Here is a 27494-nt window from a genome sequence, read left to right as displayed (position 1 = left end):
CAGAACGTGTTTTACGGACCTACACATAAGTCAGTATGACCTGTTATTATATTTATGTTTTTTGAAATGCTGTTTTCAAACGTTTGACCCTGAACTAATTCGTATATAATGGAACTGAAGTAGAATCTCTTATGTTACAATCATAGGGGGGGTGGTGAAATGTAACAGCCAACCATATTTTATCGTAGATTCATGTATACATGTAGGCGATTTGCTGCGGATCGTGTTAAACCGCCTCGGTAGCCTAGTGGTAGAGCGTCCGCTTCGAGTGCGGGAGGTCGTGGGTTCGATCCCCGGCCGTGTCATACCAAAGACGTAAAAAATGGTACTAGCAGCTTCCTTGCTTGGCGCTCAGCATTAAGGGGATAGTGCTAGGACTTGTCAGCCCGGTGTCAGTATAATGTGACTGGGTGGGGTATCATGCCACATGTCTACGGCGTGATATTCCAGTGAGGCAGCACTATAAAGTTGGGCATTGTGCGCACTGCTACAAGTAGACACCGTCGTTTATATGACTGAAAAAATGTTGAAAAGATGTTAAACCCGAACACACGCACGCGGATCGTGTTAGAATTTAGCACAGACACTTGGGGGGCGCCCCTGACAACCCTCAGTCAATATATTTTCGTTTTTTAAAACAAACTGAGCACATGTCTTGATCATCCAACGACTTCTGCTACCAACATGTTTAAAAAATTCCCATATTCTATCAATGCTCAAAAGAATAAAACTTACCTAAAAGTTACCTTTACTGCCGCGATGGCCGAGATAGTACAGATGCTGGTTCTGAAAGTTCTTTTTAGGGCAGGGCCCGCTTTGGGTATTCTTGTTTGTTTCTTTTTTTTAAATATAATATTTTCTTTTTAACAATATATTCTCAAGATAAAATCAAAGCCTTAAAATGTCTGATGGTTGCGGATTTTTGGTAGATTTATTTTCTGTTTAAATGCCAGTCTATGAATATACATGAATGAGAAACAAATACAAATTTAATGCGCCTCATATCTAAGATGAACTCTGCCTGACCTAGCTTGTGATGTAACCATGGGCTGGAATACCTTACCATTGATAGATGTTATATAATCTAAATGGTCAGTATGAGTGGATACAGATTGAATAAGAACTGCTTGTTCATTGATAATTCATCCGCATTGTTCATGAATGGGACTATTTTGTGTAGCACATGTACATCCTTTGGATGTGATTCTGAATAAAATTAAGATGCTATATGATTGTCAGAAATACACTTGTAACTTTGGTAGCAGGATAAACCTGCAACCAAAAAATCATTTAAAAAAAAAAAAGAAAAAAAAAGAGCGCAGAGCGAACCCGCGGCCCTGTCCAAAAATAGGCTCACATAACCAGCGTCTGTACTCTCTCGGCCAACGCGGCAGTGATGTTTTGAGTGAGTATTTTGTTCATAACCACTAACGATATCGTCTGTGTCCCGGCTCTGTGTAGTAAATTTGCAACATCAAGCTGGGATCTATTCTCCTATTCCTTGGACAAGCTATTTTGTGTTGAAAACGCTCGGAGTAAGTTGTCTTTAGTTTTTCTGAGCATTGATAGTATATGGGAGATTTTTTTATACATATTATTAAAATGGTAACAGAAGTTGTTGTATGATCGAGACATGTGCTCAGTTTGATTTAAAAGGCGAAAATGGTTGGCAAGAGCAAATTGGGAGGGGGGACAGGTTCTGACCCCCAAGTGTCTGTGTACTTTAGTAGGTTTAAACGAGCATGATGAGTCTGTGTCGTGTTTGACTGGTAAATGTTTACAAAATTTCTACCCTGTTAAAGGCCTTAAAACGGAATGATCACTCTTCCAACAGTCAAAGTCTATCTGTTCATAAAACTGAACGAAACAAAAGTTTTTCCTAATCCCCGTACCGTACATCCATATTCTGGAACAATCGTTGTCGTTCAGAGAATGGCAAAAAAGTATGGAAACTGCAAGATACAAGAATCTTTATTTTACGTCGGATAAAGTATAACAAAAAACATTAGCTCATGAGCTATTTCCTGACAAACAAAGAAAACAGAAATTAACAAAAATAAAGCAGCTAAAAAGAAAGTTAGGCATATTAAAACATAAATTAGCAGTGGTTAAGAATAGCATTGTTATATGATTAAAAGAAACTTACATACATAGCACATATAACTATAAGCACAAACCTGTAAAAAATAAGTACATAAGTAAAAGGGAAATGACATACATATAATACACTACATAGTGTCACTGTGAGTTTATTGAATAGAAGGTGCTAATTTTGGCAGTAGCTTTATATAAAAGAGAAATAAAAGGCAAAAGAAATTTTTAAAGGCATTTTAAGATTTAGTGGATGCTAGTAGCATATTTACTTTAAGGTTGGTGTAGCCTTTAGCACCTTCCTCAAGATCTTATAAAAGAAAGCATGTACATAAAAGACTAAGTTTAAAATGTTTAAAACACAGTCTATTTTTAGAGACATATTTGGTAGCTTAACTTGTATTATAACAATTTAATTAGAATATGGTCACTATGACACTATGAATAAAATTTAAACACATTACGCTATTTAAAATAGAGAACTTCCATACTAAAGTGAAAATTTAAAAAATCTAAGAAGCCGGCTGTTTCTTGTGAGACTAGCCTATGTAAATTTCACATAAAAACATCAAAAATCCAAATGCGTTGCTTTTAAAGTCTATGCGGAATAAAGCTTTATGAATAAAATTTCAAGATTTTGACAGTTTTCAAACTTAAAAATGATAATACACTAGTGTAATAAAGCTTTGACGTCAACGTCGTTTATAGTATAGGAGATGTTGGTCAAATTGACTTGTTTATACAGTAAAAGAAAGTTATATATTTGATGTTTCGACAGGAAAAGCTAACATGTGATAAAAAGAATAATTACATTTGTGACTGACCACATTGAATTTATTAAACAAGTTGAATAAAATCAATAAAATGCTTGGCAGAGCCTCACATTTTATTGTTTTATTCAACTCGTTCGAGCCTTGCATTTTATTATTTTATTCTCAACTTGTTTAATAAATTCAATATGAAAATACACCTATGTAATATACTCTATTTATTTAAAAATATTTTGTATAGTTGTTATATAAGTATTGTCTCAACATTTTTTTTTCATTGTTCCTTCTCTCTTGAGAAGGAACACTTATGGCTGACATATACAATAATGCTGGTACAAATATGTAATGAGTTTTTATACACTTATCTTTATCTCTGTTACCACTAAATACATTTGGCAAAGACTTAAGCTATATCCACATTGGAGTCATTAAGCACTCCAGTGACAGCTTTAGCTTCCTCAGATGTGCACTATCCAGCATAGAAATAGTCAAGCGCTGTCTCCTGTGACAGCTCTTGACCTCTTGTTCTACATTAAATCCAGGTCAAACTGGACATCATGGGTGAGAACTAGGTCCAATGACCTATACAAGCTCTCCTGTTGTATGATTCTTGAGACCCCTGTTTGTACTCTATGTCAAAGCTAAATGGAAAATGGACTGAGAACCTGCACTTTTTGAAGCGTAAATTTTCAGAAGTAGGCAAATAACCCCAGTTAGCCTGATTGGTAAATGTCTTGCAATATGATCTTTGGCTCAAAATGCTAAAACTTAAAAGAACAAAGGTGGTCAATTGATATTTTGTCATGACAGTTTGTAAAACCAGGGCAGTGGGGGTGACTGGGTCACACAACATTACATGTTGATAAAAAATGTTCATGGAAAAAAAAAATGAAAGAAGTTTTTAACCTTTAGCCTGCTGCCGGCAAGTGATTCTGCCTTTGCGACCATGCAAACATCCGTGCAGTCTGATCATGGTCTGCACTGTTCGCTATTCAGTCAGTAAATTTTCAGTAAACACCCTTTCTAATAATAAATGGTATTGCCCAAATTGAATGATGGATCAGTCCATTTTAGAAATTTAGCAGGGTAAAGGTTAATGAAATTCTACCAATTGGTTAGGTTGTTATTTACAAATATGTGGATTTTTAAACAATTAAAGGGCAATAACTCTGAAGTTACTAAAGAGATCTTGACGAAATTTTATGCGCACTACCACATTATGGTGATCTAAATTCAGTTTAGTTCTAGGTCAAATTATGTCACAAGTTATGAAGCAGAAATTGCCATATTTGTAGTAACCTATATAGTTAATACTAGAAACTACTAAGGGCCATAACTCTGGTGTTACTTGAGCAATCTGACTGAAACTTGATAGGCCATATTTCCTTATAGTGGTGAACATGTATATGAAGATTTTAGCTCACCTGAGCACAAAGTGCTCAAAGGTGAGCTTTTGTGATTGCCCTGTGTCCGTCGTCCGTCGTCGGCGTCAACAATTTGACTGTTAACACTCTAGAGGTCACAAATTTGGCCTAATCTTAATGAAACTTGGTCAGAATGTTACTCTCAATAAAATCTTGGACGATTTTGATATTGGGTCATCTGGGGTCAAAAACTAGGTCACCAGGTCAAATCAAAGGAAAAGCTTTTTAACACTCTAGAGGTCACATGTTCATGTTCATGAAACTTGGTCAGAATGTTACCCTCAATAAAATCTTATACCAGTTCTATATTGGGTCATCTTGGGTCAAAACTAGGTCACCAGATCAGATCAAAGGAAAAGCTTGTTAACACTGTAGAGGCCACATTTAAGACTGCATCTTCATGAAACTTTGTCAGAATGTTAATTTTGATGATCTTAAGGTCCAGTTTAAATCTGGGTCATGTAGGGTCAAAAACTAGGTCACCAGGTCAAATCAACGAAAAAGCTAGTTAACACTCGAGAGGCCACATTTATGACTATATCTTTATGAAACTTAGTCAGAATGTTAATCTTGATGATCTTTAGGTCAAATTCAAGACATGGTTATGTGGGGTCAAAAACTAGGTCACCAGGTCAGATCAAAGGAAAAGCTTGTTAACACTCCAGAGGCCACATTTATAACCATATCTTAATGAAACATGGTCAGAATGTTAATCTTGATGATCTTTAGGTCAGATTCAAATCTGGGTCAGGTGGGGTGAAAAACTAGGTCACTAGGTCAAATCAAAGGAGAAGCTTGTTAACACTCTAGAGGCCACATTTATGACTGTATCTTCTTGAAACTTAGTCTGAATGTTAATCTTTATGATCTTTAGGTTAATAGGTCAGGTGAATGATACAGGGCCTTCATGGCCCTCTTGTTTTAAATATTCTAAACAGCTTCCTAGATATGGCTCTGGACAGATGGATGGAAGGATGTTACTACATAAATTTATGGGTATTTGTGTGGCTATTCTTTTGTTTCTATTGTTCTTTTAGCCATGTAAAAGAAAAATAGCCACATAAAGGCTTATGGAATGAATGATACCAAAGAAAAGGTACAGTTACCTATTGTTACTATAGCCACCTAATTATGCAAAATAATGTAAGCTTGGAAGGACGGACGGACAGACAATGCCAGAACTGTATCTGAAGGCGGGGGATAATAATTGTGGAGGCATCTGGTTCTAAAAATGGTTTGTTGTTAAATGTAAGATATAGAAATAAGTGAAATATCTGAAAGGGGCAAGCACCACATAAACATACTGGACAGTGCTGTTATTACTACAATGTATTAGGTTTATTAAATCAAGGGGTTTTTTTAAGGATTTTTAGCTCACCTGTCACATAGTGACAAGGTGAGCTTTTGTGATAACCCTTCGTCCGTTGTGCATGCGTGCGTCAACAATTTCTTGTCTGCAAGATAGTGGTTTAATTTACGATTTTATTTTTACCAAACTTGCACACAACTTGTATCACCATAAGATCTCAGTTCCTTTCTTGAACTGGCCAGATCCCATTATGGGTTCCAGAGTTATGGCCCCTAAAAGGGCCAAAATTAGCTATTTTGACCTTGTCTGCATAATAGCAGCTTTATTTATGATTTTATTTTTACCAAACTTGCACACAACTTGTATCACAATAAAATCTCAGTTCCTTTCTTGAACTGGCCAGATCCCATTATGGGTTCCAGAGTTATGGCCCCTAAAAGGGCCAAAATTAGCTATTTTGACCTTGTCTGCACAATAGCAGCTTTATTTATGATTTTATTTTTACCAAACTTGCACACAACTTGTATCACCATAAGATCTCGGTTCCTTTCTTGAACTGGCCAGATCCCATTATGGGTTCCAGAGTTATGGCCCCTAAAGGGCCAAAATTAGCTATTTTGACCTTGTCTGCACAATAGCAGCTTTATTTATGATTTTATTTTTACCAAACTTGCACACAACTTGTATCACCATAAGATCTCAGTTCCTTTCTTGAACTGGCCAGATCCCATTATGGGTTCCAGAGTTATGGCCCCTAAAAGGGCCAAAATTAGCTATTTTGACCTTGTCTGCACAATAGCAGCTTTATTTATGATTTTATTTTTACCAAACTTGCACACAACTTGTATCACCATAAGATCTCGGTTCCTTTCTTGAACTGGCCAGATCCCATTATGGGTTCCAGAGTTATGGCCCCTAAAAGGGCCAAAATTAGCTATTTTGACCTTGTCTGCACAATAGCAGCTTTATTTATGATTTTATTTTTACCAAACTTGCACACAACTTGTATCACCATAAGATCTCGGTTCCTTTCTTGAACTGGCCAGATCCCATTATGGGTTCCAGAGTTATGGCCCCTAAAAGGGCCAAAATTAGCTATTTTGACCTTGTCTGCACAATAGCAGCTTTATTTATGATTTTATTTTTACCAAACTTGCACACAACTTGTATCACCATAAGATCTCGGTTCCTTTCTTGAACTGGCCAGATCCCATTATGGGTTCCAGAGTTATGGCCCCTAAAAGGGCCAAAATTAGCTGTTTTGACCTTGTCTGCACAATAGCAGCTTTATTTATGATTTGATTTTTACCAAACTTGCACACAACTTGTATCACCATAAGATCTTGGTTCCTTTCTTGAACTGGCCAGATGGGTTCCAGAGTGATGGCCCCTGAAAGGGCCAGAATTAGCTATTTTGACTTTGTCTGCACAATAGCAGCTTCATTTTTGATTTGAATTTAATCAAACTTGCAAAAACTTTGTGTCACCAAAAAATATCGGTTCCTTCCTTTAACCCGCCAGATCCCGTAATGGGTTCCAGAGTTACGGCCCTGGAAAGGGCCAAAATTAGCTATTTTGATCTTGTCTGCACAATAGCAGCTTCATTTATGATTTGATTTTAACCAAACTTGCACACAACTTGTATCACCACAAAATCTTGGTTCCTTGCTTGAACTGGCCAGATTCCCTCATGGGTTCCAGAGTTATGGCCCCTTGAAGGTCCAAAATTGGCTATTTTGGCTTTTGCAGCCATATAGAGACTTCATTTATGGTTTTATTTGATACAAACTTCAAAAATATCTTCAACAACAATAAATCTTGGATTCCATGATGAATCAGATCCAATTGTACGTTGTAGAGTTATTTTATATCTGATTACCTCCCCTGATTGTAATCAGAATGGATTTATATCAGTAAGTACTTATAGGACTTATTTGAAATTTCATTATTGTCATTAGTTGGACTGAGACAATCAGGGTAGATAACTATGGACTGATTTTATCTCAAATTACCTCCCTTTATTTCAAATTAAAATAGGTATATCTCCGTAACTAATGAAGATACTGATCTGAAATTTCATTTATGTCAACAGATTTATTTAGTAGATCCTTCTTTTGTTCACTTACAATAAAAAAAAATTTAATTACTTCCCTTTTATGTTACTATAAGTAGCTTATTTTTAATAACTTTTTTATTATTGGCCGTAGGGAAAAACCAAGACCACTTTTCTGTGGTACAACATGTATGGATGGTACCTCCAATTTTTAGGTGTATTTTGACATATCTGTACCTTGTAAGAATTTTTTTTTCTTTTTGGTTAAATTTCTTCCCTTTGTTGTTCCTGTCCTTCGGAATTAGATATTTTTTCTGAGTACCTTCTTGTCCTCAAGTGCAATGATAACAGGTGAGCGATATAGGGCCACCATGGCCCTCTTGTTGATAATATTAGTATGGCCTGACAAGAAAGTGCATTCACATTGTAGCTTATTTTAGTTGTAACTGTTTGTTTCAGGTTTCAGCCAGATGAGGAATTGTCAGAAATTTTGACAAAGTTATGGAATTTAGATGACAACAAATGTTACCCGGACAAAGACTTTACTATAGATCTCCAGAGTAAGTCTATTATAATTTAATAAAAAGAAATACATAATAAATATAAGAAGGGAAAAGTAGTAAAAGTCAATGCAGGGACTAGGTAGGCTTCACTTTTTTACCCACCCACAGCATGATAATTATGTCTGCTTGGAAGGAATGAAATTCATGTTGTTTTGTGGTTTTACTGTTATGAGTTACAAGGGCATTTTGCGGTCTTGGCGTTTGATGTCCATTTTGTGTTATAAACATACCCAGTGTGTTCCATACCTGAAATACTACATGAAAAATGTAAGTCTTCATGCTGATTTAGAATGGCTGTTTTGAGTCATCAGAATGTTCAAACATTGCATTATACTGTATATGGCATTGAATTTGCTGGTTCTTTTTTTTTTTTTCGCTATTTTTCCAAAATGGACTGGTTCAAGGTTTTTAAATTCATTCATTTTCATAACACGCGAAATGATATTTTTGCAGAAGTGTTGTTTTTTTTCTTTAGAGAATACTTGATTGAGTTTCTGATTGTCCACTTTTTATTGTCCGTAAGTATTGACCTGGCACTCATTAATCTTCGCCAATATTTTCGGGTGTTTTCGTGTTTCTACGCGATATTTGTGTCTTGAAAATATTTTATCTTCAAAATAATCAACGGCACAGTGGTGTAGTGGTAAGCTCTCCGATTTGGAATCGCGTTACTAGGGGTTCGAATTCATTTCTAACCATTTTTAGCTCATCTGATTTTTTGAAAAAAAAATGATGAGTTATTGTCATCACTTGAGTGGTTGTCGGCGTCGGCGTCGGCGTCTGCGTCGGCGTTGCCTGGTTAAGTTTTATGTTTAGGTCAGCTTTTCTCCTAAACTATCAAAGCTATTGCTTTGAAACTTGGAATACTTGTTCACCATCATAAGCTGACCCTGTATAGCAAGAAACATAACTCAATCTTGCTTTTTGCAAGATTTATGGCCCCTTTTGTACTTAGAAAATATCAGATTTCTTGGTTAAGTTTTATGTTTAGGTCAACTTTTCTCCTAAACTATCAAAGCTATTGCTTTGAAACTTGGAATACTTGTTCACCATCATAAGCAGACCCTGTACATCAAGAAACATAACTCCATCTTGCTTTTTGCAAGATTTATTGCCCCTTTTGGACTTAGAAAATCAGTTTTCTTGGTTGAGTTTTATGTTTAGGTCAGCTTTTATCCTAAACTATCAAAGCTATTGCTTTAAAACTTGCAACACTTGCACCATCATAAGTTGACCCTGTACAGCAAGAAACATAACTCCATCCTGCTTTTTGCAAGATTTATGGCCACTTTTGGACTGTGAAAATATCAGATTTCTTGGTTAAGTTTTATGTTTAGGTCAACTTTTTCTCTTAAACTATCAAAGCTATTGCTTTGAAACTTGCAACACTTGTTGACCATCATAAGCTGACCCTGTACAGCAAGCAACATAACTCCATCCTGCTTTTTGCAATAATTATTGCCCCTTTTGGACTTAGAAAATCATTTTCTTGGTTGAGTATTATGTTTAAGTCAACTTTTCTCATAAACTATCAAAGCTATTGCTTTAAAACTTGCAACAGTTTTTCACCATCATAAGTGGACACTGAACATCAAGAAACATAACTCTATCCTGCTTTTTGCAAGAATGATGGCCCTTTTTAGACTTAGAAAATCATTGGTAGGACAATATTTCTATTACACAAAAAAAATCAGATGAGCGTCAGCACCCGCAAGGCGGTGCTCTTGTTTAAAATATAATTCCGTGTGTTTGTATTTGTATCTATTTTACATTATTTTATGAAACATTTCATTTTGTGTCGTTAACAACAGTTGTTTGAATTGTCCGTTGAATGAATGAATGAATAAATACTTGTCCGGTCCTGAAGATTTTAAATGACATTTTGTAGAACGGTTTTATGTACATATAAGAATGTTGATGGATAGTAGAGTATTTCGTTGATAAGATATGATAAATGTGAAATTTTCCGTCTGTTAATTTTACAGATAAAATAAAAAAAAAAAATGAATTGGTCAGAAAGAGGACTCGAACACACAACCCTGAGGTTAGTGACAAAACGCTTTGTCCGCGCAGCTATATCTGCACATGATACACAATGGTATATAATTGGCTTTTCAATAGTTATATCGTTATTTAGGTTCGGACACCGAAAATTAATTTACGGAAACATACGGAATATTCATGAGTGCCAGGTCAATACTTACGGACAATACCACATTTTGAAAATTGCGCCACCATAATCGGGTATAAATAAGGTAAATTAATCATAAATAATTAGATTTGCTCACAACACAGGGGATTACTGTTATATATCATTATTATAACAAGTCATGCACACTAGTATTGCCTTGCTTGAAATTTTGAAATTATATTAACTTGTTTGAAAACAGTTCACTAATTACTCAATGGATGACAAACTCTTTTTCAATACACTGTCACAACAAAAGGAGCTTCTAAAAAGATTTTCAGGTTTAAGAACACCTGACAAAAACTGTTAGTGTAAGTGCATTTGTTTGGGCAGACAGCTATCATATGTATCAGTTAAAGCAATTATCCAGCAGTTAGAGTAAATGCAGATGATCAAATAGTATATTCAATTCAATTCAATTGTTTATTTGGCAAAACATATACAATGTTCATCACCAGTACTGTATGGCGGTGTGAAACAATTATAAAGAATATGAGAAAAGCATGTATATACATGTATAGACATACAAACATACAGGTGATAGGTATAAATTGTAATACAAGTACACAGTTGCAATTTAACCTCTTAAAGCAAATGCTTGATAAATATATTTCGCTAACTTATTAACAATACTACTCTGGCAATTACTTAACAGAGTTTTAAACTTATTCAAATTAGGCCAATGACAATAATAGTTTGGTAGACAGGTATTTCGTAAATCTCTATAAAATGGACACACTAACAAAAAGTGATATTCATTTTCAATTGTATTCATGTTACACCTTGTACATAATCTAAGATTTCCGTCTATATTTCTATGCCTTCCTTCTTCTATAAGTAAATTGTGAGCTGAACATCTGAATCTAGACAATGCATTTCTGTAATTATCGTTCTTAACACATGACAAATACTTTTCAACTTGGAAATCGGTTTTAAACATACAATATGTTACAAGTTTAGGTAGGTTTCTAAGATCAAAAAACCACTGCTGTAAGTACTGGTCATATAAACACCTTATAACATTTTGTATTTGCGTATTTGACACTGATACATTATTCCATAAATATGAAAATCCTGTGTCATCTAGTAGCTTTTTTATATCTGTAGACCATTTATTTGTATAATTACCATTTTCAACACGTAAATTAAATAATTTATACATAACTGAGTCTGTATTTTTTATGACTTTAAACCAGTATTTTACAATTCTAACTTTTCGAATAACACTGATTGGAACTTGTCCAAATTCACCATATATCGTAGCATTAGTTGTTTGTTGTCTTACTTGTAAAGTTTGTTTAAGAAATTTCATATGTAACCTTTCAATATCCGGGGCTTTATGAAAGCCCCAAACTTCACATCCATAATTTACAATTGAAGCTATCATCGAATCAAATAACTTAACCTTCTCAGATACATCGAAAGAAACAACATCAAACAATGAGTTAAGAGAAAATAAAGCTTTCATTGCCTGTTGAGATAAGGATTTCTGAGCCTGATAATAACAACCATTAGAAGACAAAGTTACTCCAAGATATGTAAAATTTGTTACAATATTCAGTTTATGGTTATTAAAAAATATTTCAATGTTTTCAGGTCTATTACCTTTTTTAAATACCATTACAACAGTTTTATCTATATTAACACTTATTCCCCAATTATTACAGTACGCATTAAAGTTATTTAAGGTAGAACGCGACACTTTGCGAACGTTCGAGTATCGTCTTGAAATTTTGCATGTGTAAAGTTGACCATATTTCAAACAAGATGCAGTTTATTTTATACTAATAGAGCCAACCAGTTTTTGTACACGAGACGCAAAGTTGACCACCAAAGCCCGTTTTTCAAACTGACGTTGCCGCGTATCCTTGGCAACTGTTACGGGTACTGCAACGGCATTAGCCAACAAATTTTCTTCCATTATACACTATTCAACGAGAATTATTTTTTCCTTTATGGTGATGTAAAAATCATGGTTTTACACCAACAAATATTTGAAAAATGGAAAGAAAATCGCCGTTTTTGACTAAAAATTGACGTTCAGTTTCGCAGCATTTTTCGTTTTTAAATCAGCGTATTAAAAAATCCCTGAATTAAATTTTTGAATTTTTTCAATAAACGGTGTTTAAAATGTGTACCAAGTCGAAAAATAAAACTGGGGGGTCACCGACTTAGTTTTTTTGGTACATGTGATATTATTTCCCCCACCCCCATGCGTAAATTTTGTACCATAATTCGACGTCTGCAGATACGTTCCAGACATCATAATTCAGCCATTTTGAAAATCGCTTTTAATATATTTTCTATATAATAATGATTTTTTTTCATCTTATTCTTAATCAAAATACCAATTTAACAAGTTTTCCATTGTAATACACTGCTAAAATGAAGAATTCATACATATGCAATTGTGTAGATAGTTCGGAGATTTCACATTTGAAACAAAAAGTTAAAGCATAATTATTGTAAAATATCATAGATCAGTATTATACAGCAGTTTCATATATTTTTAAGTTTGCCCTCCACAAGAGTAAAGCTTAATAATTTTATTGTTTCGTGTTTTTCTTCATATTATCCCTTTTCTTCCATAAGCACACACGCATGCACGCCCGCACATCCCAATGTCATACATTTTTACTACTTCGTTTCTAACTTCTCCAGCCTAGTAACATATGACAATATGATTAGTTTCTATGGTCTCTTCCGGTTAATTATCAGCTCCACGCAAATGTTCACATATTTTGACGACGGGATTTGGTTTTACTAGTCAGAGTATTTTGAAATTTTATAGCAAAGGGCACTGTTTGAGATATGAGTTCCAGGACAATCATGATATGAGCCGCGCTGTGGGAAAACCAACTTAGTGTGTTTGCAACCAGCATGGATCCAGAGCAGCCTGCGCATCCGCGCAGTCTGGTCAGGATCCGTGCTGTTCGCTTTTAAAGCCTATTGTAATTAGAGAAACCCTTAGCGGACAGCATGGATCTTGACCAGACTGCGCATATGCTAAATTGTTTGAAAATTGTTACATTCTGAATGTTGACATCTCAGATGCTTATTAAAATAAAAATAAATAAAAAGTAAAATCTTACACATATACATATACAGGTACAAATCTTAATATCCCGTAAATACGAAACCAGGACTAGCAAGTTAGAGCCGTCGGTCTTATGTACAAAGTTACGATTCTTGAGTCGCTCATATAGATAATCACAACATAAAATTATACTTGTTTAACCGCTGATAAGTTACAACTGCTGATAAGTCACAACCACTATTTTCTGTGTTTCTTTCTTTTACCCCATCCGCTTAGCTCAGTTCTATGAATCGCTTTTTCGATCCCTGGGGTAGGGTGTGACAATTTGGTAGAAGGTACCTATTCGAAATCATTCGTCCTCCACCTCCGATTTTATGTGGTGAAGTTGAAAGTTACTTGTTGAGGAACACTGGTTAGGTTAACCGCCTATAGTAACAGAAAACAGCGCTAAACCTAAACAAAACATACAGTTTTCTTTTTTATTTATGGAATATGTATCATTTTTAGCAGAGTATTTACTTGTACTTGTTATGTTTGATAGGTCTCCAATACTAGGAAAAGTATTATATATGGAATATGTTTCTATTATGTGTCTATGAATACAAGGATAACCTTTCTTAAAACACATCTCTGGAGAGCTAAAACCTCTTTGTAAAGGATGGTGTTTCTGTCTAGCGTTGTTAATAAATTAACCTTTTCAGAGCAACAGCCTCCGTACAATGAATATAAATTCTGTTTCCTCGTGGCTGCACTTTATTTGGAATTGGGTAGTCTAACTACTCTCGAAACAATCGAAATATTTCCAAAACGTAAAATTTATAATAAAGTTAAATAAATCTTTTAATTTTTCTTATTATTTTTTTGTAAATGTTTACAATGTCGTGTGTATCAATCATGTACAATCATGAACTCAAGAGGTAATTCAAGAAATCCTTGCAAAGTTGTAAAGGACTCTTTTGACTAAATTCTTCTTAAAATAGGTTAAAAATTGATCACAAGACATACGAGAACCCGTTTAATTACGTATTTTTATCTGGGGTAGGGGTAGAATAATGTAATTCAGCATAATAATTTCGCCCATGGTAACATAATTTTAAAGGCTATTTTGATCTAAAAGTAGAGTTTATCTTAAAATGAAGATTTACAGAAACAAATACTCATTGCGATTAGATAAATGTTTCATCATCATATTACTTTTTAGTCAAATTATATTGCTTGGGTTTTACATTAGACAAGATTAAAGAATATTTTTTATTCAAAACTCAACGTCATATTTGTCACTCTGATGTAACTTTAACGTAAATTTCGAGTCTTAGGTTAGGTGATCACCATAAAATTATATACCATTTTAAATGCAGATACTTGTTGACTGAACAGTTCGATTTACGAAAACAGTCCGACGGACGTGAAATTACGGTTTATCAAAAATGGACGTCTAAGGTTTGCGGAGAAAAAAGTTACAGAAATATCAAAAATGTAAAATACGCATTATATGAGGAATATGCTGGATTTTAAATTAAACAAAATGTCGAAACGGAATCCAATAACTTCTGAATTTAGGCGCATTTCACCTTAATTATAGCAAATTGTGTCCACTTGACGCATTTAAAGATACCAAACGCTTCGGATTTTTTTTGCACCAGTGGCATGTTATATTATATATAGAAATTTACTAAGATTTCACTTTTTAATACGCTTTCATCATTGTTTATTTATAAATGTCTTACCATGGCACAAAATGTTTGTTCTTGTTTTGTATAAAGTTCTTGAAGAACCAGTAAAACACTAAATGGTGCAGCTGATAAGCTAAATCATGATGTCTCAAACGTATCTGCAGACGTCGAATTACAGTACAAAATTAACGCATGGGGGTGGGGGAAATAAAATCACATGTACCGAAAAAACTAAGTTGGTGACCCCCCAGTTTTATTTGTCATTTAACTCGGTATACATTTCAAACACCGTTTATTGAAAAAAATCAAAAATTTAATTCAGGGATTTTGTAATATGCTGATTTAAAGCCGAAAATTGCTGCGAAACTGAACGTCAATCTATAGTCAAAAACGGCTATTTTCTTTCCATTTTTCAAATATTTGTCGGTGTAAAACAATGATTTTTACATCACCATAAAGGAAAAAATAATTCTCGTTGAGTAGTGTATAATTGAAGAAAATTTGTTGGCTGGTACCGTTGCAGTACCCGTAACAGTTGCCAAGGATATGCGGCAACGTCAGTTTGAAAAACGGGCTTTGGGAGTCAATTTTGACGTCTTGTGTACAAAAACTGGTTGGCTCTATTAGAATAAAAGAAACTGCATCTTGTTTGAAATATGGTCAACTTTACACATGCAAAATTTCAAGACGCTACTCGAAAGTTTGCAAAGTGTCGCGTTCTACCTTAAGGCGCGTTGAAGGCCTTCCTTAGGATACAACATTAAAACAGTGTCATCAGCAAACAGTAGTAAAAACAATCTAAGTTCATCAATAAAAACAGGGTCTATAGCATTATCATATATACATGTATATTGAGACATATCATTTATAAAGAACAGGAATAGCAGAGGTGACAAAGGCTCGCCTTGCTTAACTCCCTTGGTACTATTAAAGTTTTCAGTATAATCACCATTTTCTCTCACACAAATTTTACCTGTTCATATATTTTCTGTAACATTTTAACTAACCTTGTTGAGGCTCCACATTGTAATAATTTAAACCAATATACCATTTCTATATACTACATCGAAAGCTTTTCGAAAATCTACAAATGCGCAGAAAAGTTTTTTCTTTTCATGAGAGATAACTCTATCAATTAAAGATGTTAGAACATAAATACAATCAACAGTAGCACAAAAAAGTCATTTTCACTCGTGGCTACGCCACTTGTGAAAATATCAGTTTTTGATGCTCAGTAGTGAAATAAAATTGATATTTCACTGAAACAAACAAATATCCTCTATATCTAATAGTTTATTACCACAGTTATTAACAGCTTTGTCCATCGTAAATCGGGTAGGAATGTTATAACATACATTATCACAATCATCTTTTTCTAATGAAGGAATGTACGTATTTGTTAAAATCATGTGTATTTTGTAACGTGTCCGACCGTTCACCACATCTAGAATAGACTTCATTATATTCATGTATAAATTATGTTTATTTGCATGTGATTTAAATAAATTATTATATTAAGTTGAAATTGATTTGATACAAATATTCAATGATTGTCAGAATATATTTATATAGTGAATTGTGTTGTCATAAATTAAGTTAGAGTATCCTCCCTTGTTATTATAACAAACATGTAAACATACTAAATTTGTCCAATTTAAAATCACGTTTTTTAGCTTGACTATACGAAGTATGGAGAGCTATCCTACTTGATCCGGCATCGGCATCCTTCTGCGTCCGCACCTTGGTTAAAGTTTAGATGCACTTTCTCTTTATCTCTGTTATTACTGGATGGATTTGTGTTTAAATGATTGCTCTACTTTTTCCAGCTATAATGAAAGAAACACCATGTTTTACACCTAACACTTAAGAAACATATAAAATTAATCTTTTTAAAAGGTTATTTGCTAAATAAAGAATTCAGCAGTGTGTAAATGATGTCATAAACACAGTAAAATGGCTGCCTCCATGATCAGCCATTTTCTTAAATTTCAAACTGCCATATCTTCTTTCAGCGTTATGAAAGGCTTGATGATGGCTTTCATGTAAAATTAAGTCATTGTCAGACATTCCTTGCCCTTTAAGGTAGTTGCTTGACATTATCACCGACATCACAAGACACAAGATCCATAACACTGGCACCAGTGTTTGATGAATTATGCCCCCTTTTTACTTAGAATATTTTGTTAATTTTGATGCATTTTCACTATATCGCTTTTGTTACAAAAGGGATTTGATTCAGACTTAAAATAGTTGTCTAGCATTATCACCTACATCATTTGACACAAGAGCAATAACTCTGACACCTATATTTAATGAGATATCCCCCTTTTTACTTAAAATTTCAGGTTAAAGTTTTGATGCACTTAAACTATATCTCGGTTATTACCAAACAGATATGATTCAAACTTAAATTGTTGTACCACATCATCACCCACATCATATGACATAAGGGCCATCCATAACTCTTGCACCAATATTATCTTAAATAAGTTCTTCCACATCATCCTTCTCATCATATGGCACAAGGTCAGTGACTCTGGTGCAAATATTTCATGAATTATTTCCTCTTTTCACTTTGAATTTCAGTTGAATTTGATGCTTTTTGACTATATCTCTGTTGTTACTAAATGGATTTAATTAAGGTAAAACGATTGTTCCATATCTTCACCCACATAATATAACCCAAGGTCCATTGTGGTGGCACCAATATGTTATGAGGTATGCCCCCTTTATACTAATAAAATTTCAGGTTCAAGTTGTAATGCACTTCTGCTCTGTCTCAGTTATTACTTAATAGATATGATTCAATCTGAAGTTAGTTGTTCCACACTGATTAGTCACATGATAACACATGGTGTATTACTTTTGCAGAATTTTTCCATGAATTATGTCCCTTTTACACTTATTTAATGTTTTGATGCACTTTATCTCTGCTGTTATTAAATCCATTTGACACATACTTAAGCTGCTGTCCAATATCCTCATTCTTATTGGAGTCATTAAACACTCAAGTGACAGCTCCAGCTTCCTCAGATGTTCCTAATTTCACTATCCAGCATCGAAATAGTAGAGCGCACTGTCTCTTGTGACAGCTTTTGTTTAATTTGCTGATATTCAAAATTTTGTTTAATTTGCTGATATTCAAAATCCGTTAATATAGCGAAAATAAAAACTCCACAAATAAAAGCCCCTATACAGTAGTGCATGTGCATTTTTGCCTGGTTCAGGGTGAGCTATTAGTGTAAGTGAATGGTCTTTGGTCCGTTTCCAACAGTTTTACTTAAACATCTTCTTTGAAACTACCAGTCAGAATTACATCAAGCTTGGTCTGTCACATCCTGGCAAGGTCCACTTTAAGTTTTGTTCAAATGGGGGCCATCCTGCCCCTTCAAGGGGCTGTTAGGGCTAAAACTAGAAAAACATTTACACTACTTCTTTCATGAACCACTGTATGGATCTTCATCAAAAGTGATCTACAGCATAATTGTAAAGTCTTCTTTCAAATTTTATCAAATGAGGCCACCCAGCCCCTTTAAGGCCCCATCAGAGCTGAAAATAGAAATACCTTTTAACAGCTTCTCATGAACCGCTTGATGGGTCATCATCAAACTTGGTCTGTAGCATAGGTGTAACATGCCCTCTCAAGTTTATAAATAGGGGCCCAAATAGAAATGCAATTAAACAATTTGGCCACTTTTAGGGGCCATTAGAGCTAAAAATAGAAATACCTTTATATAACTTTTCTCATGAACCCCTTGATGGATCTTCATTGAACTTTTTAGCATCAGTGTATGGTCCTGCCTTAATTTAGTACAATAGGGGCACTTGGCCCCTATTTAGTGGCCCTAGAGCTAAAAATAGAAATTTTTTTTTAAATAACATCTTCTTGTGAACTGCATGACGGCTCTTATCTAACATGCTCTTTTGCATCAGTGTAAGGTCCTTTCTCAATTTTGTTCAGATAGGGGCTTTTGGTCCCTTTAAGGGGCCGCTAGATGTTAACATAGAATAAACCTTTAAACAACTTCTTGTCATGAACAGCTTGATGGATCCTCATCAGATTTGGTCTCTTTGCATCATTGTTAGGTCCTCTCAGTTTTGTTCAAGTGGGGGCACTGCTCTTTAAGAGGCCGCTAAATGTAAACTTAGAAAAACCATTAAACAGCTTCTTCTCATGAACCGCTTGATGGATCTTCATCAAGCTTGGGCTGTAGCATCATTTTAAGGCATTATCCCTAATTTTTCAAATGGGGGTACTTGGTCCCCTTTACAGGGCCGTTGGAGCGTAATGGGTTTTTATCTAACTTGGTCTGTAGCATCATTGTATGATCCTCTCTCTCAGTTTTTCTCAGTCGAGGGCATGTGGCACCTTTTAGGGGCTGTTAGAGGTAAAAATAGAAAAAAAACTTTGAACAAGTTCTTCACATGAACTACTTGATAAATTTCCATCAAACTTGGTTTGTAGAATCATTTTATGGTCCTCCCTCAGATTTGTTCAAATGGGGCACTTGGCGTGTTTTATGATTTTCTATGGTAAACACAGATAATTGCGATATTACCATTCATAATTGGGTGTATCGTATGTGTATAGAAGGTCAAATAGTCCTGGTCAGGTGAGTGACTTAGTGCCACTATGGCCCTCTTGTTAGTTTATACTAATTTATTTTAGATCAGTTTTTATGAAAGCTTTAATTAAGTTGATTCAAATCACTCAAGCCTGTTAGTCGGCTTCCTGAAAAAACAATACTTAAGTGTCAAATGGGAAGTTGCAATTAGTGGGACTTGAAGCTACTACCTCAGCTTGTACCTTAACCATTGGACTACTACTGCTATGCCATTGAAGCTAAGCCATTGAAATAGGAAATTTGCTATATTCACTCTAATGGGTAAATTAAAGGAAATACACCGCCTCGATAGCCTAGTGGTAGAGCGTCCGCTTCGAGTGCGGGAGGTCGTGGGTTCGATCCCCGGCCGCGTCATACCAAAGACGTGAAAAATGGTACCAGTAGCTCCCTTGCTTGGCGCTCAGCATTAAAAGGGAAACTGGCCTCTTCTCTCATACCCTCGTGGCGATGGATTCCATCAGGAATGAGGTGTCGAGAGAGATTAATATAAGTTGTAGAACTTCCTTCACAATCGACCTAAAATAAATTCTGTATAAACTAAAGGAAATACATGGCAATTACATCAATTTCTTTTACACACTTCGTGGAATTATATATGCATTATTCTGTTTTTCAGGATATGTATCCTATCACCGACGAGAAGATCAGTCCAGCGAGCCTTTATTCCAGTGGCTGGATGAGTCAGTGTTTGAAAGAGAAACATACCGAAGTAGGAACAACATTCTTCTTGTGAAACATTTGTGCAAGTTGAGGAATTTCTACACCAGATCTAAATGGTTTTTAACAGACGAAAAAAATGGCCACTAAATAGTCTTGTTGAGTTTGCATGAAACAAGAAAATTATTAACTTATATATAATAAGCTTTCAGCTTTTAGGCGTTTTGAATCATGAAGCTACAACTTAAAACTAGGTTAAATGCCAGCTATTATTAGCAGTGCTCGCGGTGAACAGTTGTGATCACTTACCGTTGGTCTCTCCACATTCCTCTTCAAATGGCATCTGCTCTGCAACCATTTGGTGGAAGTTGATGAAACTTGGCCTAGAAGTTACTTGGATGGTCTTTTACCAAAATTGCTCAAACTGTTGCACATAGCTTTATAGAGAAATCTTCAAAAGACATCTCCATCTCCCTCTTAAGCTACTGTTTCAATTTTGAAATAATTTCACTCAGTTGTTTCTTGTGTTACCCTTTATCAAGGCTGTTCAAATTATTCTGATATGTCAAAAAACATGGCTGCCAGTGGGTGTTGTCACTTTCCCTATATGTATACAGTGAAAACTTACCAAAAATCTTCTTGTTAAGAACTTCCTGCTCTGTTTTAGAATTATTTTACACAAATGATCCTCGGATGACTCTTTACCAAGAATGTTCAAGTTATTATGATTCATAAAAGAATGGCTGCCAAAAGGCGAGGTCACTTTTCTTTGGGTATTTGTATTTATTTATATGTATATAGTGGACACTTCAAAATTTTCTTGTTAGAAACTACTGGCTTAATTTTAATATAATTTTAAACTTAAGTTCCTTGGGGGACTATTTACCAAAATTGTTCAACTAAAAGAACATGGTAAAGGTCAAGGTCACTTGAGACAGACTTTTGTAATGTTATTTGTGAACGTTTTATGGCATGTTTCTCAATGTCACTTATTTCTTGTAATATTTCTTAGTACTGGTAGCCCTGTTATCCATTTTCTAAATTCCTTCTAAATTAATATTCCTTGCTCTAACCTATATCTTGTAACGTTTTTAGATTCCCTTATACTACTGCTATACAGGGATCATCGTAGGTCCAAATTTTAGGGAGAAGTGACTTCTCCTGCTAAAGAATTTAGGGAGAAGTGGAAGAATTTAAAGAGAAGATAAGGCAGAGTATTTCTTGTTTCACGCCTGTACATCCACTTTTGATAGGTCTTGCTATAACTTGAAAGAAGTGCCAGAGGTATTCCAAGCACATTTTTTTCTAATTTCAGTAAATTTTCTGAAGGAAATTGAATATTGCATTATTATTGTCATCATGGATTTCTAATTAAAGTACAAACTGCGCTATGGAAAAAGTCGCCTTTAAATTTTTATCCGAAATTCATGTGTATGAACTCATAAATTTATCAGGTGCATGATTTTCATACATGTTATGACTCTCACTTTAATAATGCCTGATTCTTGCATCAACTTGTTCAGATTTAAACATTTAATTGATTTATTTATTTATCTTTTCAAAAACAATACAAAACTTGTAGATATTGGCGATCTTTTTACAATATTTTGTGTGGCAGTTCCGACGTCCGCGGAATCGATTTTCATCCACAGCACCCGGGCAATTCATTTACAGTAATTGGCCATATTTAGAACAAATTTTGAAGTAATTTGATTATAAAATCAAGAAATAACATAGATTGATGCATAATATCACGTTGAAGAAGGTTTAAGTCTGCACTCGTTAAGTTATCGGCTTTTTACAAGCAGATTGAAAATTTTCAAAATGGCGGCAGCTTACAACTACATCGGGATATTAATTAACACTACGATTGGTTGAAGTTTGATAGGCGAAAAGGCGGAGTTAACCATGGATTTATCGATAATTTACATCTCAAGTGTGTATTACGCTGTGTGTACAGATTATAACAGTCTGAAAAAATCGGCGATTCGGATTTCGCCTGGAGGCGATAATTAGGCGAAATGGCTGACTTTACAGCGACGATATCACCCTAATCGCTCTGTAGGATGATCCCTGTAATATCTTAGTAAACATTTCCTAATAGCACAGCATGCTGTCCTGACAGCTCTCGTCTCATATTGGCTCTATTGAGTTTGGTATTGGCTCCGCCAGTTTCATATGATATGCACAATTTATTTCACATCTTTTTCAACATTGCAAATGTATTGCAAATAATACTTTCATATTTTCAGCATTTAGAGCGTTATTGAACAATTATGAGATGCAGTGTGGGGAAGCGGAAGTGGTGACACGAGAGGAGATTATGGAGAATCGGGAATTTATTAATGCTATCATGGAGACAGAAGTAATGAAAGAATGCCACAGATATCTGATAAAAGAGGGGAAAGCACCAGAAGATGTGGGAAAATTTAAATGTCAGGTTTACAATCTGTGGTTTATGCTCATCAGAAGAACAAAAGGTGACAGGTAAGTCTGTTTTAAATTTCTTTGCTTAGGTAATCATAAGTAATTTGTTTTTGTCTAATACAATGTATAAGTTAGTGCAAATGTGACATGATATGTAAAAAATTTTCAACCAAAGATATTTTGGGAGCAGGGGAAGAATTCCTCTTGCACCAGTAAGTTAAATGAGAATGATATATATTGCACTAGCACTGCTTCATCACTCTGAAATTTTTTTCATAGGGACCAGGATTCGAGCAGTTTCGAGCATGTGTTTGTTGGTGAATATCGAAACAAGGAGTTTATTGGTCTGCACAATTGGATACAGATTTATCTACTAGAAAAAGCTGGCAAAATAGATTATCATGGGTATCTGAAAAGGGACACGGTATGTGCATAATTACTTAGGGGGGGGCTCCATGGGTAAGTGGTTAGGTCGCTGATTTCAAATCACTTGCCCCTCACTGATGTGGGCTCGAGCCTTACTTGGGGCGTTGAATTCTCCATGAGAGGAAACCATCCAGCTGGCTTACAAAAGGTCGGTGGTTCTACCCAGGTTGCTGCCCTTGATTAAATAGTGAATGGAGAGGTACCAGGGGTCTTCCTCCACCATAAAAGCTTGAAAGTCACCATATGACCTATAATTGTGTCAGTGCAATGTTAAACCCAACAAAACAAAACAAAAAAAATTATGTAGAAGTGTAAGAAAAACCAATGAAACTTTGATATAAGCCAGTATGTCAACAACCTCTGTTTAAATGCCTGTTTTGAAAAAACAGATGTATTGTGTGGCGCATGCGTCCATCCATCTGTTTTGAAAAAACAGACGTATTGCGTCCATCCATCCTTCATAATTCCTGTCTGGAGCATAACTTCATAACCATCAAAGATGTTGACTTTAAACTTGGCATACAGGCAGATGACGATGAGATGATGTGCAGAGCGCTTAGATCAGCTTTGTAGGTCTAAGGTCAAGGTCACAAATTGAGTTCAGAGGTCAAAACTGTCCATCATATTTTGTGTCTGGAGCATAACTAAATAACCATGCAAGGTATTGACTTCAATGTTGGCATGTAGGTATGTGGCAAAGAGACAATGTGCAGAGCACGTGAACCAGGTCTGTAAGTCAAAGGCCAACCATTCAAGGTATTGACTTTGAACTTGAGATGTAGGTAGGTGATGATGAGACGATGTCCAGGGGGCATGAACCTGGGTGGTAGGTCAAAGGTCAGGGTTACAGCAAGGTCAAATTTGCCCATCATATTTTATGTCCAGAGAATAACTTTAAAAGTATTAAAGGTACTGACTTGAAATTGGAATATAGATTATCTATTAGATAGGTGGTGATGAGACGATGTGCAGACTGCAACAATCTACATTACAGCTCCCTCTTCTCACCCATTGCCAATACCCCCACCCCTCACCCATTGCCATTACCCCCGACATAGTGAAAGGTGAGCTTTTGTGATTGCCCAATCCGTTCACAATTTTTTGTGAACACTATAGAGACCACATTTTGCAATTGATTTTAATCAAACTTGCACACAACTTGTATTGGCATAATATCTCGGTTCTTTTCGAAAACTGGCCAAATCCCATTATGGGTTCCAGAGTTACGGCCCCTTAAAGGGCCAAAATTTGCTGTTTTGGGTTTTGCAGCCATATAGAGACTTCATTAAATTTTATTGTTTGATTTGATACAAACTTTCAAAATATCTTTAACAACAATAGATCTTGGAAACACACCCGTGCTTCCCTTTCCCCCACCCTCCCTTTAATTTTTTTTCAGTTAGTTTCTTGCCCTTTAGTATCCTGTCACCACCACCACCGCATAAACACACACACTGTTCCCCCACTAGAAAAAAAATGATAAAAGGTTAATTCTTTTTTCGTTTAGGCTCTTGCCCTTTTGATCCTGTCACTTCAGCACAATCATCAACGAAGGGCGAGCATATAGTTGCGGCTTTGTCCATCCTTCTGTCCGTCTGTCACACTTTTGTCCGGAGTAAAACTTGAAAAGTATTAATGGCTTGAAAAGTATTAATGGCATTTCATTGAAACTTCACAAAATTATAGAGTCAAAAATTACACTTAATGATATGTCCCTTGCTTTAATTATCTCCCTTTATTCAATTTTTTTCTTTTTATTATCTCCATTTTTTAGCTCACCTGAGCACAAAGTGCTCATGGTGAGGTATTGTGATCATGCTGTGTCCTGCGTCCATCGTGCGTCCGTCCATCAAGTCGTCCGTCGTCAACATTTGTGTTTAAACGACATTTCCTCCAAAACCAATGAATGGATTTTGATGAAACTTGGCCATGATGTTCCTTGTATGGTCCTCAACCAAAGTTGTTCAAACGGTTCTGCTTGGTTGCACATAGGGGCTGCCAGAGCTAAAAATAGAAAAAACTTCAAACAACATCTTTTCCTAAACCGATGGTCCGATTTTGAAATAATTTCACACAAATGGTCCTTATGTCACCCTCTACAAAGAGTTTTCAAATTATACCGATTTGTCAAAAAACATGGCCGCTGGAGGGCGTGGTCACATTTCCCAATATGTATATAGTGGAAACTTTAAAAATTTTCTTGTATAAAACTGCATGCCCGATTTTAGAATAATTTTACAAATATGGTCCTTGTGTGACCCTCTACCAAGATTGTTCAAATTATTTTGATTTGTCAAAAAATATGGCTGCCAGAGGGCATGGTCACTTTTCCCTATAATTTATTATGTATATAGTGGAAACTTTAAAAATCTTCTTGTGTGAAACTGCTGGCTTGATTTTAGAATAATTTTACACAAATGGTCCTTGTGTGACCCTCTACCAAGATTGTTCAAATTATTTTGATTCATCAAAAAACATGGCCACCAGAGGGCGTGGTCACTTTTCCCTATATGTATATAGTGGAAACTTTAAAAATCTTTTTGTTTGAAACCGCAAGCCCAATTTTAAAATAATTTTACACAAATGGTTCTTGTGTGACCCTCTACCAAGATTGTTCAAATTATTCTGATTCATCAAAAACGGCTGTGTGGTCACTTTTCCCATCTGAATCAATAATAGGTAGAGCCTTGATATTTGGCGTGTGATATCAGATTTGTAATGTCTAACATAATTGTTCAAATTATTGCCCTAGGTTCAAAAGTGTGTGTGACATGTATATAATATAGGCTAACAAAGAAGAAACCTAACCTTGTACTTACACAAACACACTTGAAGCCTTGTACACAGGTGAGCGCTTTAGGGTCAATGACCCTCTTGTTTTTGGTTTCTAATACGTTATTCCCCATATTGGGACAAGCACATGCATCAGAGAGCATCATTCTGTTGTACCGATTCCTTGTTACCAGTATGGTAAATGTACTGTCATTATAATTTAATGATCAAATTTGATGGTCAGATTCTTGAATTGGTGCTTTGTCACCTTTTCCGCTATCACATAAAGTCATATACAGAATATAGTAGTGTGATTTAATCCAGTAATACAGTAACTGTTGCTTTCTGTTCCTTTTATTGACTGTCTGAAGTAAAATAGTATGATATAATAGATCTGTTCTTCAAAACTATACCAGAATATTCCCTTTAAAGGCAAATTGTATGATTGCTATATAATTGCTGGATATTTTGTCATTTATTACATTGAAATGAGTAAAACATTTTGATTAAAGAGACTTCATAGTTCGGGAAATAAAACTCGTACGACTTTGCAAAATACCAACTTATGCTAATTTGATAACATTTGTATGAAAACTCTCATTTTAGATAAAGCAAGATCAATTTCCACGATTGTTAGCACTGCAATTTACATATCATGATGAGGAAGACGGTCCTATGGAGAAACCAGTTTGTAGTACATTCCTGGGTACCAGTCCAGAGTTTGAAATTGCAGCATATACTCTCTGCTTTTTTCATAAACAGGTTTGTCTTATCTATTACCATATATTAACTGATACAATTAAATAAGCTTAGACAAAGTCTAGAATTTAATCAAATCACTACTGTGTGCCTCCTCCAAAAGTCTGCAATCTTCGGACAATTTTATATGATCCTATTCTATGGTTTTTCAAGAAGATTACTTTTAGCCCAACTGTTCAAAGATCTATGAACTGATTTGGTTAAGTTTATGTATGGAAGCTGCTATGTCAGTAACCACTAATGGAATTGGATTGAAATTCATGCACTTGTTAAGTTAGTTCAGCACGTTTGATAAACTGTAAGTGATGGCGTAACATCTTTGATCCAGATAACATAGAATAAAACCTGGATGTGAAAATCATTTTATGAATTAACGGTAACCTGTGAGTAAATTTATTACAGTGGCATTGAAACTATCTTTCTAAAGTTAAAATATGATATTACAACATCTGACACCTTAAATAAATAAAAACAATGGCTTAAAACCAGCTTTAAATGTGCGGATCCCTTTAATTATGGGCAAAAATCTCAAAAACAAGCACACCGACCTATACATTTTATTTCACAATATTAGAGGCCATATGTTTTAATGACGACTGTGAGAAGTTTCATTAAAATATACATTGTAGAAAAACTACTAATCACGAAAATGTTATGAAAATTGTGAATTTCCCATAGACTCATGTTATGAAAACTTGTGTGATATCCTAATTTTTCAAA

At 35.1% G+C, this 27494-nt stretch overlaps 1 protein-coding gene across 3 annotated transcripts in view; it reads left to right on the top strand.

The window, feature by feature from the left end:
- The window catches only part of LOC123525564 (poly(U)-specific endoribonuclease-B-like), a 97565-nt gene that overhangs the window by 774 nt on the left and 69297 nt on the right, over nucleotides 1-27494 (top strand). For all 3 annotated transcript variants that reach the window (XR_008370078.1, XR_008370077.1, XM_045304705.2), the window contains exons 2-6: nucleotides 8107-8207; nucleotides 20350-20442; nucleotides 22643-22877; nucleotides 23097-23241; nucleotides 26622-26777. Coding sequence is in view for 1 of the 3 variants with exons in the window: in XM_045304705.2 (XP_045160640.1) it covers nucleotides 8107-8207; nucleotides 20350-20442; nucleotides 22643-22877; nucleotides 23097-23241; nucleotides 26622-26777 (730 nt within the window). In the remaining 2 variants the exon portion in view is untranslated. The remainder of the gene's footprint in view (nucleotides 1-8106; nucleotides 8208-20349; nucleotides 20443-22642; nucleotides 22878-23096; nucleotides 23242-26621; nucleotides 26778-27494) is intronic.

This window comes from Mercenaria mercenaria, chromosome 3 (genome assembly GCF_021730395.1).
Source record: "Mercenaria mercenaria strain notata chromosome 3, MADL_Memer_1, whole genome shotgun sequence".
Taxonomy (NCBI): domain Eukaryota; kingdom Metazoa; phylum Mollusca; class Bivalvia; order Venerida; family Veneridae; genus Mercenaria; species Mercenaria mercenaria.
Note: the sequence above shows the minus strand (reverse complement) of the source record. Positions and strands in the feature narration are given on the sequence as shown.